The sequence below is a fragment of the Acomys minous genome (assembly GCF_964271855.1).
Source record: "Acomys minous genome assembly, chromosome: 3".
Classification (NCBI taxonomy): Eukaryota; Metazoa; Chordata; class Mammalia; order Rodentia; family Muridae; genus Acomys; species Acomys minous.
Genome location: NC_140485.1, coordinates 54,602,451 through 54,620,709, shown reverse-complemented (window position 1 = coordinate 54,620,709; position 18,259 = coordinate 54,602,451). Strand labels below are relative to the sequence as shown.

General features: G+C 41.8%; 1 protein-coding gene across 7 annotated transcripts in view; it reads left to right on the top strand.

The window, feature by feature from the left end:
- AMBRA1 (autophagy and beclin 1 regulator 1) overlaps positions 1-18,259 on the top strand; it is a 184,316-nt gene that overhangs the window by 37,402 nt on the left and 128,655 nt on the right. For 4 of the 7 annotated variants that reach the window (XM_084776683.1, XM_084776682.1, XM_084776680.1 and 1 more), the window contains exons 6-7: positions 337-403; positions 1,712-3,168. In XM_084776683.1, coding sequence (XP_084632809.1) covers positions 337-403; positions 1,712-3,168 — 1,524 coding nt within the window. The remainder of the gene's footprint in view (positions 1-336; positions 404-1,711; positions 3,169-18,259) is intronic. The other 3 variants (XM_084776686.1, XM_084776685.1, XM_084776684.1) reach the window with 1 other exon arrangement.

The following is an 18,259-nucleotide window of genomic DNA, read 5'->3' as shown; positions in this document are numbered from 1 at the left end:
GACCTAGGCTACGTAGATAGACTATCTCCAGAAGAGAGGGAGTAGGGGAGAAAGAAAGAGGTTTTTTTTTGTTTGTTTGTTTGTTTGTTTTTGGTTTTTCGAGACAGGGTTTCTTTGTGTATAGCCTTGGCTGTCCTGGACTCTCTTTGTAGACCAGGCTGGCCTCGAACTCACAGCGATCCGCCTGCCTCTGCCTCCCAAGTGCTGGGATTAAAGGCGTGCGCCACCACCGCCCGGCAGAAAGAGGTTTGAAAGCATGAAGTCGGTAGTCTGACAGTTTCCATTTCACAGTTAACATGGTCTTGTTGTCTCTGTCTTCTTCTTTTGTGCTTTCAGTCTGGTGAGATTTGATCCACTTGGGCACTACTTACTTACAGCCATTGTTAATCCTTCTAATCAGCAGGTAAGGGTCCATCAGTTCCAATTCCATCTTAACTGTGAGTTATTTTCTAAAGTAGCACTCTAATTCTAATCATATTATTCTTTATTATTAGCTCTGGTATGCATTACAACAATTTATTATTAAAATATAATTCTGATTATATTTTTACTCTTTTTTAAAATATTTATTTATTTATTTTATGTATATGAGTCTTCATGTATGCCTGCGGGCCAGAAGACGGCATCCGATCACATTATAGGTGGTTATGAGCCACCGTGTGGTTGCTGGGAATTGAACTCAGGACCTCTGGAAGAACAGTCAGTGTTCTTAACCACTGAGCCATCTCTCCAGCCCCTGAGTTCTGTTTTCAATCCCCATGTTGGGTTGTTTACAACTGCTCATTACTCTAGCTTCAAGGGACCAATGCCCTTTTCTGGCCTGTTCTCAGCATCTGGATATATATGGCATACACCCACACAGAGACCCACATGTATACATAAACGAACAAATAAGCCATAATTTGTTTAAATGTGTGTGGTTATATTCCCTGAATGTATGTCTGTGTACAGTGACCACACAGATCAGAAGAAGACATTGGATCTCTTGGACCTGGAATTACAGCCAATTGTGAACCACCAGATGGATTCTGGATTCTGGGAACAAACCAAGGTCTTCTGCAAAATCAATGAGTGTTTTTAACCTCTGAGCCATCTCTCTGGCTCCTGAAAATAAATCTTTAAAAGGAAGAAATAGCCAGAGGCTGGAGAAGTGGCTCAGCAGGGAAGAGCACTTGCTGTTTTTGTAGAAGCCCCTGGTTTGAATCCCAGCACACATGTAGTAGTTCACAGCTATCTGTAACTTTAGTTCTATAGTATTTGATTCTTTCTTCTGACCTCCATGGACACCAGACATGAATGTGGTGCATATAAATACATGCAGGCAAAACCACTTAAATATAAAATAAAATAAAAATAAACCTAAAAAAAGGAAGTAATTCTTGTGTTCATCGTGCTTGTCACTCATGTGCCTCTAGCTGGCTGACATTTTGTTTCCCCTTACTGCTTCTATGTCACAGAGATGCCTTTTATAAAATAATTGTTCTGCCAGATGTACTCATTCAGATTTGTTGCCAATTGGAAATGGATAATTTAATACCATATGATGGTTTTGAGTCTGAAGCTAGTTTTCAGTACCTTATGGAGAGTTTTTGCTTATCTGTGGAGGTGGCTCTCCTTGGATGATTATCAGTTTTAAGTTTTTCCTGATTTGTTTGGAGGTTCTACCTAACTGTTGTGCTCTACTCTCTCCTCCTTCTGGTCCATGTTGCAGGGTGATGACGAACCAGAAATCCCTATCGATGGGACAGAATTATCTCACTACCGCCAGCGTGCCCTCCTGCAATCACAGCCAGTTCGCCGGACACCTCTCCTCCACAATTTCCTGCATATGCTGTCCTCCCGCTCTTCTGGCATCCAGGTGGGAGAGCAAAGCACAGTACAAGATTCTGCTACCCCCTCACCCCCACCGCCTCCCCCTCAGCCCTCCACGGAGCGTCCCAGGACTTCCGCTTACATCAGGCTCCGACAGCGGGTCAGTTACCCCACCACAATGGAGTGCTGCCAGCACCCTGGGATCCTGTGCCTTTGCAGCCGCTGTGCTGGCACTCGAGTTCCTTCCCTCTTGCCACACCAGGACAGTGTCTCCCCTGCTTCTGCCAGAGCTACTACCCCTTCCTTTTCTTTTGTACAGACCGAGCCCTTCCATCCCCCGGAGCAGGCTTCATCAACGCAGCAGGACCAGGGCCTCCTGAATCGGCCGTCTGCCTTCAGTACAGTCCAGAGCAGCACTGCGGGCAACACGCTCCGCAACCTCAGTCTGGGTCCTACCCGTCGTTCTTTGGGGGGCCCTTTGTCTAGCCACCCTTCTAGGTATCACAGAGAACTAGCCCCTGGACTGACAGGCTCTGAGTGGACCCGGACAGTACTCACTCTGAACTCACGCTCTGAGGTAGAATCTATGCCCCCACCCAGGACCAGTGCCTCCTCAGTGAGTTTGCTGTCTGTGCTGAGACAGCAGGAAGGCGGCTCTCAGGCATCTGTGTACACTTCAGCCACAGAAGGGAGGGGTTTTCCATCATCAGGGTTGGCAACTGAGTCAGATGGAGGGAATGGTTCCAGCCAAAACAACTCTGGCAACATTCGCCATGAGCTTCAATGTGACCTGAGACGCTTCTTTTTAGAGTATGACAGGCTGCAGGAGCTGGATCAGAGCCTGAGTGGGGAAGCCCCCCAGACTCAACAGGCCCAGGAAATGCTCAACAATAACATTGACTCTGAGAGGCCAGGTCCTTCCCATCAGCCCACCCCACACAGCAGTGAGAACAACTCCAACCTGTCTCGGGGCCACCTTAATCGCTGCCGCGCTTGCCATAATCTTCTGACCTTCAACAATGATACTCTTCGTTGGGAAAGAACCACACCCAACTACTCATCTGGTGAGGCTAGCGCTTCCTGGCACGTCTCCACTACCTTTGAGGGCATGCCACCGAGTAGCAACCAGTTGCCACCTCTTGAGCGGACTGACGGCCAAACGCCTAGCTCCAGCAGGCTGGAGTTGAGCAGCTCTGCTAATTCACAAGAGGAGAGGACTGTGGGGGTGGCCTTTAACCAGGAGACAGGCCACTGGGAACGAATTTATACCCAGCCCAGCAGATCTGGAACTGTATCACAGGAGGCCTTACATCAAGATATGGCTGAAGAAAGCTCTGAGGAAGACTCCCTCAGGAGGTAAGCAGCTGCTGTCCTGTGTTCTAGTTTCCTGCCTCTTCTCCTTATACCCATTGCCCTGCTGTCCTCGTGGTGCTGTGGCTTTATCTGAAGTGTCTGGGACCCATGCATCTGGTTCTGAGCTCCTTGCATCATCTTGGGAAATCTTGCTTTGGTGGCAGAGATAGGTCCAGGCCTAGTGGGATGAGTCAACTGTTGTACTAGTTTATTTTAGTCTAAGCCTAAGGCTCTGGCTTCAGCCTTGAAAGGGTTAGAAAGGGATGAAGAGATAAAATCATTGATTTTTTTTTTCTTTTTTTCTTTTGGCCTTCCCTTTGACTTTGAAATATAGGTGTGGAGTAGTTGTTGAGATAAGAGTACGTCCCAGAGAGCTATTTATAGTGAGACTTTTTATAAAGAGTCAGGTTGTTGAGGGATATTTTGTTTTGCATTTTGTGCTAGTTATTCTTTGAATGTATTTTGAACAACTTTAGTTCAATAAAGAGCTGAAGAATTCCATGGATGAATATATGTACATCCAAGACTCTGTTTTTGTTGTTGTTTTTTTTCAATATAGGGTTTCTCTGTGTAGCTCTGGATGTCCTGGAACTCACTTTGTAGACTAGGCTGTCCTGGAACTCACACAGATCCACCTGTCTCTGTCTCCTCTCAAGTGCTGAGATTATGGGCATTCATTGCACCACCATGTTGAGCTTTTTTTATTATTTTTTTTTAATACCAGATTTATGCTTTTGTACAGCACCATTTTGTTTGTTTTGATTTTTGATGGTGGTGGAGATTGAACTCAAAGGTTTATAAATACACTTTCACACTCAAAATTCTTTGAATGTGCTTTCCAGATGGCCGTTTACCTTGGGGTGGCAGGAAAAGAATTCATGGAAAGAAGGCCTCTCCATACATGGATTGGCACCCTGGATAGCTCTCATGAAAGAAAACGAGTAGGAGTAATAAATTACCTACCGCATGCTCTGTGAATGGCTATGTGCACATCTATTTATTAGGGACTTCTTTCTGTGATTATATAAAGGTCAAATCTAGCGTAATTACTGACTCCCAGAATATTGGAGCCAAACAGCATATTGCTCTACATTATATCCTCTGCTGAAGCAACTGAAATTTCTGTGACATGAGCTAAGAAGGGTGGGAATAAGGATTTTGCACATCATGTACTTGTTATTTTTGGAGGAGGCTTTAGTCAGTCATGTGGTCAATAAACACTAGTGGAATGGTTACAGTTTTTCCAGCACTTTGCCCACTTTAGTATACAGTATTGTGGAGACAAGACACATTTGCATGAAATCTATCACAAGTGTAGATGATCTGGTATTACTTAAAAAATTGAATCTATATTTATTGTGTACATTAGGGTGTTGTGTGTGCCATGGTACATATATGGAGGTCAAAGGGCAACTTACAGGAATTGGCTATCATCATCATCTTCTTCTTCTTCTTCCTCCTCCTCTTCCTCTTCCTCTTCTTTCTGTTTTTTTGAGACAGGGTTTCTCTGTGTAGTCTTAGCTGTCCTAGACTCACTTTGTAGACCATGCTAGCCTTGAACTCACAGTGATCATCCACCTGTCTCTGCCTCGCGAGTGCTGAGATTAAAGGTGTGCGCCACCACGCCTGGATTTGGCTATCTTCTTAAACCATCTCGATCCTGGGGTCTTCAGGTCATCAGACATGGTGGCAGACACCTTTAACCTGCTTAGACTTCTTACCATGTCCAAGCTAGTGTGTGCTACTGATGCTAAATGGAGTCTAAGCAAAACAAAAAACAAAAAAACAAACCCAAATTATTAGTATAATTTTAATGAAAGGAACTTGTACCAAAAAAGGTTACATAATGTCCAGTAATAGAAAGGTCAGTAAGACTTGGAGTAGGAAAGGCCCTTTTCTTTTAGGGTTATAGCACATTCTCAAGGACAAAATATATGATGCATGCAGAACAGTGGGGACAAGGAAGTCTGGCTGGACATTAGAGATGGACAAAGTAATAGTGTTGTTTTTCTGCCTGAGTAAATGAGGCCAGTTCTTGTGGAGCTGTTCTGAATTCCCAGCTTGCAATATTTATCTTTGCTTAAGGGCCCATGTCAGGAGCCCAGGAGTCTGTTCTTGAGAAGTAAGAAAGCAGCCAGCCCAGTGCCTGGCATGTTGTAGGTACCCGGAATTTATTGAAGGCAGTTAGAAGCTTATCGTTTCTTGTCTCCAAAATAGCTGGGCAAACTTTGGCCAGTGTGGTTGTCCATCTTTAATAGTACTTCTCATGTGGTTTTCTACTGAATAATTCCCAGATGGCTTAAAACAAACCTTCCACTGTATGTACAGCATTAGAGATACTGGTTAATAAGAGCCTACTATGTAAGGCACCATATTCTTGTTTTGAGGTAATTGGAAGCAGAAAGTGGGACATGTTGGGTGACGTAATTTCTGATTTCTACAACAGCTCTTTGTAAGACAGACGTTAAATTTCTTATTTTGCAGTTAAGAAAAGTTAATCTCTTGGAGCAGTCAGAATTTCTTTTTAAAGGTGCTTGATGATGGAAGCCTGGGAGATGGCTCACTGGCTAAGAACACACACGTCAGCATGAGGGAGGACTTGAGTTCAAATTCCAAATGACACGTGGCACCTGTGCCTCTAACTTCACCGTGATTTTAGGGGCCTTGCTGACCACCTACCTGAAATTATGAGTCCCTGGTTCAGTGAGAAACCTGTTTCAAAGGAATAAGGTAGAAAGTGGTAGAGCAGGACTTTGAATGTGCTCTTTATGGCTTCTGGACACGGACACATGCATGTACATGTGATATACCACATACACTCCAAAAAACAGAAACAGAAAACTGAGTAGGTCAGAGTGAAGATTTAACCTCTGTTCTGCATTACTAAAGCTTTGTCTAGCTGTCAATACATGGCATAATTGTATTATTATTATTTTAGATTATTTAATTTTATCCTTGTGTGTTTTGCCTGCATGTGTGTATGTGTGCTCTGTGTGTGACTGGTGCTCATGGGCATGAGAAGAGAACATTAGATCACCTGAAACTGGAGTTACAGATGGTTGTGAGCTGTTATGTGGGTGCTAGGCATTGAACCTGGGTCCTTGGCAAGAGCAGGTGTTCTTAATTGCTAAGCCATCTCTCTAGCTCCTCTCATTTAAAATTTTTAAAATTACATTCATTATGTGTATATGCTGTTTTCATATGTATGTTCTCATGTGGAGATCAGAGGCAGAGGATAACTTCTACCATGTTGGGCCCAGGGCATCAAACTCAGGTCATCAGGCTCATTGACCAATCAATGAACCATCTCTCCAGCCTGATGAACCACGAGGTTTTTTTTTTTTTTTTTTTTTTTAAAACTCATTTATTTCATTTTTAATTTAAAATTTTTTGTTGTATTTTTTTTTTGAGACAGAATCTCACTGTCCTGATAACCTTGGTTTTAAGTAAAATACTTATATTTATTTTTCTCTTAATTTTTCTTTTCATGGAATTGTTACAACATAAAAATGATAAATAATAAATCAATAGTAAATCAATAGACTAATAAATAAATTCCTGTGTATCACTTCATATTAAAAGCTATCAATGGTTAGCTAACTACTTTTTGGTTTTGTTTTGTTTTCCCCTTCTTTTATCTACATCTGTATCCACTACCCACCCAGATAATGGGTGTTTTTCTCTGTAAATACTTCATTGTTTCTAGAACAAAGCTGTTCAGTGAAACCTGTGTTGATGAAATGTTCAGTATCTGTGCTTGTATACGTAGTTGCCATGAGCACACATGACCATTGAATAACTGAAATGTGGCTATTAGTGTCTGAGGAACTATTTTTAATTTTTAAAAAAGATTTGTTTATTATTTATATAGTATTCTGTCCACATGTGTGCCTGCCCACCACAAGAAGGCACCAGATCTCATTATAGGTAGTTGTGAGCCACCATGAGGTTGCTGGGAATTGAACTGGGAACCTTTGGAAGAGCAGACAGTGCTCTTAACCTCTGAGCCATCTCTCCAGCCCCTATATTTAATTTTTATTACCTTAAATGGTAGTAGAAGGGTATGACTGGTAACTACCATATTGTACACATAAAATATTAATTATAATTTTTAAAATTTAAAATATAGCATGTGCATACACAGTACATGTGTGGAAGTCTGAGGACAACTCTATGCAGTCCTATTTTCTTTTCACCTTCATATGGGTTCTAGGGATTGAACTCAGCCTACAAAGAGTGCTATTACCCATTGAGGCTTTTTTCTTTTGTTTTTGGTTTTTGGAGACAGGATTTCTCTGTGTAGCCTTGGTTGTCTTTGACTTGCTTTGTAGACTGGGCTGTCCTTGATCTCAAAGAGATCCACCTGCCTCTGCCTCCCAGAATGCTGGGATTACAGGCGTGTGCTACTGTGCCTAGTTCCCATTGAGCCATCTTGATGTTAGCATCGATAGTCCTCTTTTGACAAAAAATGTTTTGAGATAGGGGCTTTGTAGCCCAGGCTGGCCTTGAACTTAGAGAAAAATTTCCTGTGTCAGTCTCTTGAGTGCTTTGATTGCAGGCATGTGCTACAATGCCTGGCTTAATAATTTTTATTACATTTACTTACTGTGGTACTGTACTGTACCACAGCACATATATGGAAGTCAGAGTGCAATATTTTGGGAGTTTGTTTTCTTTTACCATGTTGGTCCTGGGAGTGTCTCGGGGTGTCAGGATTGGTAGCAAGCACTTTTACCCACTGAGTCATCTTGCTGGTCCTTGGCTAATCATTTTTGAATAGGCTTTTAAAACCCTAGAAACTCTTAAGGGTTTGTCAGGAACTTTGGTTTTAATATTTTCTATTTTTCTAGTGATTAAAAAGTAGATTTGTTTTCACTTAAATGATATTAAACCTTTGAAAATGTATGTTATAGGCTGAGAGTGCAGTTCAGTAGTATTCATACGCACACACATTGTGTATAGTCTTTTCCTCTTGTTATAAATTATGTTTTGCTTTTAAAATATATACAAATAATGCATACTTCTCATTTTGATTGATGCTACTTATTGGTAATACTAACTTCTATTTGTTTTGATACTACTTATGGAATCCTTTTTAAATGAAGCAGAGTATAGTATACTGTGAGGACTGACAGCTGGCTCAAAGTGAGGCATATTGTGAGATATTTTAAGTGTACACTATCAAAGTGGGGCCATTACTTACAAGTTGAATGGCAGTGATTTGGTGTAAATTACAAATAAAACCCATGTTAACTAAACTCTCATGAGCCAGTTTATTCTTCTGTTTTCCAGCAGATGTCACTGTTGGGCTGCTGCTACTGTTGGGCTTGGCTGACAGGAAAGATAAAGGTGTTCTTATGGCTTGTGTGGGAGTTGGAAGCTTACAACAAAGCCCATTTTTATAGGTGACTATTGTTACTAAGTGCATGGAGTTCATAAAAGGCGATTGTATTTGAAAGTAGAGGGTTTTGTTCTTTGGCCTTCTAGTAAGGGATGGGCTATGGAGATAGATTTTGCTCTTGTTGTTACAGGGACAATTGCTGTGTGTGCAAACGCATTACTAAGCACGTCTGTATTCCAGTAGAGCTCTGTGCTGCTGAGTGGCAGTAGTCAGCTCATAGGGAGCCACCTTTTTTCTTGTGGGCAGAGCAGGGCAACCTGTTTTTGTAATCTGACTCTACCTTACACCTTGGGTGTCAGGCCTTTTGTCTTTCAGAAACATCTTTGGGTCTAGGAGAAGATCAGGGCATTGTGAGGATTTTTGACTTCTGAAATGCCATACATTTTTTGAGACAGAGTCTCACTATTTATCTCTGGCTAGCCTGGAACTTGCTAAGTAGACCAGGTTGGCTTGAAACTTACAGAGATTCATACGTCTCTGCCTCCTGAATGCTGGAAAAGCATGTGTCATCATGACTGGCTGAAATGGTATTTTGCAACTAGGAGGAACACTGAGTTATTAGTTCATCCTCCCTCGTTCCTTTCCTTTCCTTCAATGCTAGGCATCCATCCTGGGGTCTCATGCATACTAAGCAAAGAGGTACTAAGAGTACAGATGAGAATTGAACTTAAAGATCCTGAAGAGGACATCCTTCCTCCACTTATTTGTTTGTTTATAGGTAGGATCTCGTATAGCCCAGGCTGGCCTTGAACTCTTGATGTACCAGAGGATCTTGAATTTCTGATCTTCCTGTATCTACCTCTCCAAGTGCTTATCTTACAGGTGTGTGCCACCAAACCCAGCTTATATGATGCTGGGATCAAACCCAGAGTTTAGTGGATGGTGGGTAGTCTACTACTGAGCCACATCCCCAGACCCTGTCTTAAAAACAAAAGGTTGTATTCTGAGAACTGGTGCTTTTGATCTTTACTTTTCTCTGGTGATGCATAAAGGCTAGGAAGTTTGGTGATGGCTTTAGTGTCGAAATTTAGTCCAAAACATCAAAGGTTAGAGTTAGATGCTTTCCTTGGATTTTCAAGTTTCTAAGACTCTAGTCAGTCACATTGGGATTTTTCACGGAGCCTTCAGCCAAAACACCATATTTGAACTAGTTATAACTCTACAAGAGGGTAAAAGCAGCCTAGAAATTAGTACACGTTTTGCCTTTAGAAAGAAGTCTAACTTTGTTTTTTCCTGTGTCATTGGCCTAACTAGTCTTGTCACTGTTTCCAAATGACTAATAGAAACAACTTAGAGGAGGAAAATTTTGTTTTGGCTCATGGTTTGGGGAGCCAGTTCCTTATGGTGGGGAAGACATAACAGGCCACATCCTATGGTGGTATTAAGTATGCAGCAGCTGGTTATTATATGGTGCTCATCAGGGAGCAGAGAGCTTGGACCAGAACTAGAGCAGTGTCCTAACTCATAAGGTCTTAGGTCACCCAGACTGCACCCATGTCTAGAAGGTCCCAGACAGCATCACTAGCTAGGGACCGACTATTCAAATACCCATTGAAAGCATTTCACTTTCAGACTATAAGAGACAGATAGCTTTATTAGATGGAGAATATACTCAACATGTTATTCAAAACCTAGTACAAAGCTGGTGAAATACAGCAGATAAAAGCTATGCAAACCTGATGACCTGAGTTCAGTCCTCAGAATGCACAGAGGAAAGAACTATCATAGTACACAGTACACCATAGTACACAGGCTCTACCACTTATGTACATCACCCACCCCCCACACCCCTTTCCTAACTCCCCCCAGATAATCACTTCTCTCTTTGCTGCTTGAGTACTTGGTACTTATTTATTACACTTATGGCAGGAAATTATTTTTTACCTTTTTTGTTTCATGTGTGTTCATGTATGTGCTCGTGGTAGAAGTCAACATTGTGTGACTTTATCACTCTCCACCTTGTTCATTTACATTTTTTGAGGTAAAGTCTCCCTATGTGGTCTTGCCTGGCTTAGAATTCACTATGTAGACCAGGCTGACCTCAAACTCATAGAGATCTACCTGCCTCTGTCTCAGAAATGCTAAGATGAAAGGCCTCTGCCACCACACCCAGCTTCTGCCTTACTTTTTCACACAAGGTTTGACCAAACCAGAACTCACCAAATGGCTAGATTGGCTGCCTGGGCAAGCTCCTGGGATCCATTCAGGGCTAGAACTAGAGGTACGTGATGCAGACTTGGATTTATTTGATGACCTTTCTGCCATGAGTAATTATGTGTGAATGCCTGCTATTTATTGGATACTACCTGTTACTCAGTAGTTACTTTCTCTCTCTCTCTCTCTCTCTCTCTCTCTCTCTCTCTCTCTCTCTCCCTCCCTCCCTCCCTCCCTCCCTCCCTCCCTCCTTCCCTTCCTCCCTCTACCTCTAGCCCCTAGACAAGGTTTCACTGTATAACAGTTCTGATTGTCCTGGAACTCACATTGTAGATCAGGCTGGCTTTGAACTCAAAGAGATTCACCTGCCTCCTGAGTACTGGAGTTAAAGTAAATATTAGTTGAATTGAGTAAGGGAATTAAAATTGTGTGTGTGTGTGTGTGTGTGTGTGTGTGTGTGTGTGTGTGTGTGAGTGTGTGAGAGAGATATTAGTGATTCAACCCAGGGCCTTGAGTATACTAGGCAGGCATTCAACCACTGAACTGCATCTCTAGCCTTTTTGTAAATTATAATTAAAATTATTTTGTTATTATGTGTACATCCATGTGTGCTTGCTTGATGGGGAGGGACATGTGCCGTAATGAGCCTTTTGAGGTCAGAGGACAAATTTGTGCAGTCTTTTTCCTTCTGCATTCACATAGTTCCAAGTCTTGTTTAGAAAGTGTGTTAAGTTTTGAGATGTTCTTGCTAATTTGCTTAAGCTGTCCTTAAACTCATTGTTGTAGCCCATGCTGTCCTACTCTGTTAGCCTCTCTAGGAGTTTTGATTATATGTCTGTGCCATGGTACTTTTTTTTGTTTTTGTTTTTGTTCTTTTTTTTGAGACAGGGCTTCTCTGTGTAGCCTTGGCTATCCTGGATTCCCTTAGTAGACCAGCTGGCCTTAAACTCTGTGCCTTGGTACTTACTTAACTTGCATTCCTTGTGATTTAGTTTGAAGTATTAATCTTGCTTGCCCTTTTTAGCAAAAAAGATGAAAAGATCTATTATATCATATTCTTTTTATTGCCATCATTTTTTGAACCGAGTCTTAGGTGCTCCACTCTGGCCTCAAGGTAGCTTAAGGCTAGCCTTGAATTCATGATTCTCCTTTCACTATCTCTTAAGTGATGTGTATCAGCATGTCCAGTTCATATTTTTTATCTTTTAGTGAATCATTAGTTCAGTAAATGAATGTTGAGTAAATGAAGTGGCATTACTTAAAGACACACTTTCCATAATGCTCCCAGATGACCTGAACTTGTTCCTCTCTTTCACTATGGTGCTGAGTTCCTAATTATGATCTGGTTGTGCTGAAGCTTGTAAGAAGTCTCTGGCATCTGGCCAGATGCCCTTCACATTGATTGCCTACTGATGACTGAGGGCATTCTTTGATCTTGGCATTTAGACAATGCTGTTGGGATTTTTTTTTTTCCTATTTAAAGACATATCTATGAACAGCTAGGGATATAACTCAGTTAGTAGAACGCTTGTCTAGCATACATGTAGCTCTGGGTTGTATCCCCAACATTGAATAAACCAGGTGTGGTGACACATGCCTGTGATTCCAGCCCTTGCAAGGTAGAAACAGGAAGATTATAATTCAGTGTCATCCTTTGATGGTCAGCTTGGACCAGGTGAAACTCTGCTGACATTAAATATGGCTAGAGCCCAACTTTGCTTGGAGCAGCCCACTGTGGGGGATGTATTTGTGGTCACATTGAAGATGTACTTGATAAAGATCAAGTGTAAATTGTTTTCTGTTCATATTTTATTTTTCTTTTAGTTTCTGTGGAAAATACCCAATTTGGTAAGACATAGATTGTTCAGGTTTTGCAAAAGTCTATATTTTTTGGCAGGAAGAAGTTCTGAGGATCATTATAATGGTTTTATTTTTTGTAGTGTTGGGGCTAGAACCCGGGATCTCTTCCTGTGTTTAGAATACACTGTGTGCCCATGCCCCGTCTTCTAAAAACCAAACAAAACCCCGTTTATTTGTTTATTTGGGTGAGACATGCACATGCCACAGGGTGCTCAGAGGTAAGAGGACAACTCGAGGGAGTCATGTCTCTCCTCTGTTATATGCATCCCAGGGATGGACTCAAGTCACCAGCCTTGATAGCAGGTGCCTTTACTGGCTGAGCCATCTTGCCAGTTCACCAGACTATTTTCTGAGATGATTCTAGCTTTTGGTTGTTATTTTTCTTATGAGGATTCAGAATCTTTCTATAAAAATTTTGCTTAATCTCTAAGAATGCAGAAGGTTGGCTCTAAAAACAACTGGTAAAATTGTGATCTTTGCTACTCAAAGTACAACAAACTTTTGATTATTACTCAAAAGCTTGCTGTTTTGGGACAAAAAATAGAGAAGAATGGTCATCTAAGAGAATTTCATTTGTGGTGGGCAAATGATGATTTGTTTGTTTTTCTGGGGAAAAATGAGAACCAGGCATTAGAAAATAGAAAAGGAAAAAAACCTATGGTACGATTAAGCAGTGTAATTTATGAGACACAAAGGGAAGCCAAAGAAAGAAAGCTAAACCCATGCCTTGTAGGAAGGATCTGAGAGATTTTCTCTTTTTTCCTAATTATTTATTTATTTATATTTATTCCATGTGCATTGGTGTTTTGGTGTATGGCGTTTTGGTGTATGCCCGTGTGAGGGTGTTGCATCCTCTGGTACTGGAGTGACAGACAGTGGTGAGCTGTCTTGTAGATGCTGGGGACTGAATTCAGGTTCTCTGGAAGAGCAGTCAGTGCTAGTGCTCTTAACTGGTGAGCCATCACTCCAGCCCCAATCTGAGGAATTTCTAACAAGGCCTGCCTCTCCTGTGTAGCTTTGGCTCTTAATAACCCAGAATGACAGGCTTGCAAAGTACTCTACGATTGGTCTATTCACTTATCCATGCATTCAGCTAACTGAAATCAGGTGTGTTCAGGGTAATAAGGCCATTTATTTGGTTAATAGATACTTACTAAACATAGTGTTTAGTTAACATATAAGCTGGGTGTGGTGGCACACGCCTGTAATCCCAGCACTTGGGGAGGCAGAGGCAGGAGGATCTCTGTGAGTTTGAGGCCAGCCTGTTCTCCAGAGTGAGTCCAGGACAGCCAGGGCTGCACAGTCCTTGTCTCCCAAAACCAAAATAAATAATTAAGAGTAGTTTACAAAAAAATACTGCAGCTGGCTATGGTAGTAAACACCTTTAATCCCAGCACTTCCAGAGGAAGACAGATCTCTGAGTTCAAGGCCAGCCTGGGCTATACAGAGAAACTCTGTCTCAAAAGAACCAAAAACCAACCAACCAACCAAACAACCAACCAACCAACCAACCAACCAAACAACCAACCAACCAACCAAACAAACAAACAAAAATAATAAAAAGAGCTAGAGAGGTAGCTTAGTGGTTAGTTAAGGCACTGGCCATTCATCCAGAGGACCCAGGCTCAATTTCCATAACCCCATCCATGGTGGCTAACACTACCTATAGCTCTAGTTTTGGGGGATTCTAGCATCCTCATGCAAAACATGCATATATGTACAGACATGTACTCAGACAAAACACCTATACAGTAAAATTAAAAACAAATCTTTTTTTAAAAAAGTAAAACAGCCAGGCTGTGGTAGTGCATGCCCTTAATCCCAGTATAAGATAGCCAAGGCTATACAGAAAAACCCTGTTGAAAAACAAAACAAAACAAAACAAAACAAAACAAAAAGTAAGAACATAGAGCTTTCATTCTAGTGGGAAAAAGACAATAAGCAAAAGTACCTAGAATGCTAGATGGTCATCCGTTCTGTGGAGAAAATGGAGACACATAAGAAGATGCAGGGTGCGTGTGGCGAGTGCAGTTTAAAATAGGGCAATTAGGGGAAGTGTGGTAGGGCACATTTGGGCACGGTCCTCAGCATCATAAAGAGTGAGTTAACCCAGAAGCAGAAAGACTCAAATGGTATATACTCACTTATATCTGCATATTAGCCCAAGGGGCATGTCCCACGAAAGCCTTCACTTACCAGGAACTGAGACAGAGGGGAGGACATTCTAGTGGGACTCTAGATGAGAGAATCATGGGAGAATGGCAAAGTAGAAGGATCCAGAGGGTCCTAGAAGCCTACAAGTAGAACATTATGATAGGCAGATTTGGGCATAGGGGTTCTGCTCAGACTAAGGCACCAGTCAAGGACAATACAGGCGGTAAACCTTAAACCCCTACCCAGATCTAGACAATGGACAGAACACTCTCCACAGTAGAGTGGAGAGTGGGATATTACTTTCTCACATACTCTGGTGCCTCACCTTTGACCATGTCCCCTGGAGGGGGAGACCTGGTGGCACTCAGAGGAAGGACAGTAGGTTACCAAGAAGAGACTTGATACCCTATGAGCATATACAGGGGGAGGTAATCCCCTTCAGGAACAGTCATAGGGGAGGGGAATAAGGGGAAAATGGGAGGGAGGGAAGAATGGGAGGATACAAGGGATGGGATAACCATTGAGATGTAACAAGAATAAATTAATAAAGGAGAAAAAAAAGAAATGGACACATTCAGCATACCTAAAATCTCCCCCTATTTAGCAGGAGATGATGTTGGAGAGGTGACAGGGATGTTATATAGGCCCCTAAGCCTTTTAAAGGATTTTACCTGTTGTCCAATAAGAAGCCACCAGATTGGAGTGATTGTATATATCAAAGATCTGATATCATTATTATTTTTGTTATTTTTGGGTGGTGCTGGGGATTGAACCTAGGACCCCTACATGTTACACAATCATTTGATCATATCTTAAAAATTTTCTTTAAAAAGATTATTTGGCTGCTGGTGGAGAATAGACCAAAGAATAAGGCAATTTAAATTATGCTAGTTTACACACTTAGAGATTATTTTGTGTCTTAAGGCTGGTAAAAGTCAGTAGGCAAGAGCCACCAACTGTCAGAATAGCACTGGTGTAGGGTTCTTGCCCAGCATGTGCAAAGCCTTGTTTAATCCCCAATCCTGGAGTGAGGAGAGGAAAAGGGGCGGCGGGGGTGGGGGTGGGTGGGTGGGGAGGTTTTGAATATGTGTAGGAAGGGCAGATGAATGGATGAATGAGAGAATCAATCATCTTCAACAGTGCTCCCTCACAACCCCCAAATCAGAAGATGTATTAGTATAAATATGCAGAAGGGAGAGCCTGGAAAATTTATGCAGAACAAAGCTTCATAAGTGGAAATGCCTGGGTTCTGTTGCTTACAGAATTAATGTAGATTTACTTATTAAAAAATGAAATCTTTCAGAAATGTGCTATATTATAGAAAGTGAAGTTCTTTGTGAAGCCAGTGCTGAAAGATAACTACTGTGAACAATTTGTGTGTAATCCCATTGTCCTCTATGCAGTTCTTCCCTTGATTTGTGAAAATGAGGTCATGGCTGGCCTGTTCAAGTTTCTTACTTATACTCCTAATTGGCATGTTTCCGTGTTTGATATGTCTTAACGGTGGCACAGTATGCTAGCTATAGTTAGTTGTCCCTTGGTGATCTGATCTGGATAGTTTCTGTTTATTTATTATACTGCTGGGGTATTTTTTTATGTTCATGCTTATGTTTCTAGGAGAAGAATTTCTGGAAGTGGAATTGTCAGGGCCAATAGGTAGGACTGTTAATGACAAATGAAAATTAATTATAGTGTTCGTTATTACTGTCTATTCCGAGAACATTTCTAAAGGATACCTTGGAGTATGTTTCAAGATAGCAACATCAGGTCTAAGAGATTCTGTTTGCATAATATCTTTTGCTATTGTAATGGGTCTCAGACCAGTAGAGCTACGTAATAGTTTGCCCTCCTGGAATTGTCTTGTGTGTGTGTGTGTGTGTGTGTGTGTGTGTGTGTGTGTGTGTGTGTGTGTGTCTGTGTTCCATTATATCTTAGTTTCACTTCTTTTCTTGTTGTTGTTCTTTTGAAATAGAGTTTATTTCTCTGTATAGCCCTGGCTATCCTGGAACTCACTCTGTAGACCAGGCAGGCCTCAAACTCACAGAGATCCATCTGCCTCTACCTCACGAGTGTTGTGATTAAAGACGTACGCCACCATCATCTGGCTTAGTTTCACCCCGTTAAAATTTTTTTTTGGTGTATGTGCCTGTGTATGCATGCCTGTGGAATCCAGAGGTGCCAGATCCCTGAAACAGGAGCTCCACATGGTTGGGAGCTGCCTAGTGGTAGTAGAAACTGAGCGGTGGTTCTCTGTCAGAGCAGTAATGCCTTAGCCATAGAGCAATCTGTCCATCCTTTTTGCTCCTTCCTGATGATGTTTGTGTGAACAGGTACTGCTTCATGGAGATACCAGATAGTCTTCAAGGTGGACTTGGCCTGTAAGATGTTCCTCAAATTTTCAACTTCCCACATAAATCTATATTTCTGGTTTTTATTGGAAGAAAAAAAACTATACTATATGGCAATAGTAATATGCATGTACACTTAATAATCAGTAGGAGTTGAATAGTTATTCCTTAAGCCAAGATGTAGATTCTTCTTTGTTTTTTGAGCCAGTCTTGCTCTAGAGTCAAGGCAGGCTTTGAACTTCCTGTGTAGACTAGGGGATCCTCAAACTTGTGATGATATTTTCCCTCTGTCTCCTCATGCCTGCTGTGGCCTTGTTTTCATACTGTTGCTCCTATCTCCTCCCCTAAATCTAGGATTACAGGGATGTTGGGGAAAAGCATAGTGTGCCTCCCCGCCCCCAACAAATTCATGTAACCCAGGCTAGCCTCAAACTTCTGTGTAGCTGAGTATGATCTTGATTTTCTTGTTTATACCTCCCAATCCTGGGTTTACAAATGGGCATTACTATACCTGGTTTGGCATGAACTTTCTTGCCTTAGTCCACACTATGCTGATGTCATGGTTCCTAATTAACTCAATTTTGTGTTTTGTTGTATTGATGATTAGGGGTAGGGTAGCATTTTCTATGTCTTCCAATGCAGTTGTGCCAAAGGGAGGCACTGCACATTAGTGCCCTTGCTCCTACCAGATCTGTCCTACCTAACTCAGCCATGGAGGCTTCCCTGCTGGCTGTGGGCTGACACGCTGACAGACCTCTCACCTAAGAAGCTGCCTGATTTTTTAATAGCAACAATTAACAAACTCCTCCTCTGTTTCCAGAGGGGAAGGAAGGGGGGGGGGGGTTCCAAGCTGATTTGTTGGATCTGAGGCTCACCTGAGTGAGCAGTTCTTCATTTTGTGAAGTTATGCAAAATGAGAGCTACCTTCTTTTGGACTATGAGTGGACTACATGAAATCCTTCTCTCTTTATGAACAGATCATCTTTGACAGAGGGAAGGGCATATGTGTTACCTGCCAGGAAATTAAAATCAAGTGAGAGCAAAAGTGGAAAATTGTATTAATAAAAGACTCTAAGGCTGAAATTAGGACCTTGTCATTGATAGTTGAGCTTGTTGACCCCATGCCCTTTCCCTTTGCTGCATCAAAAGATATGAGCATGAATCTTTGTTCCTCTTC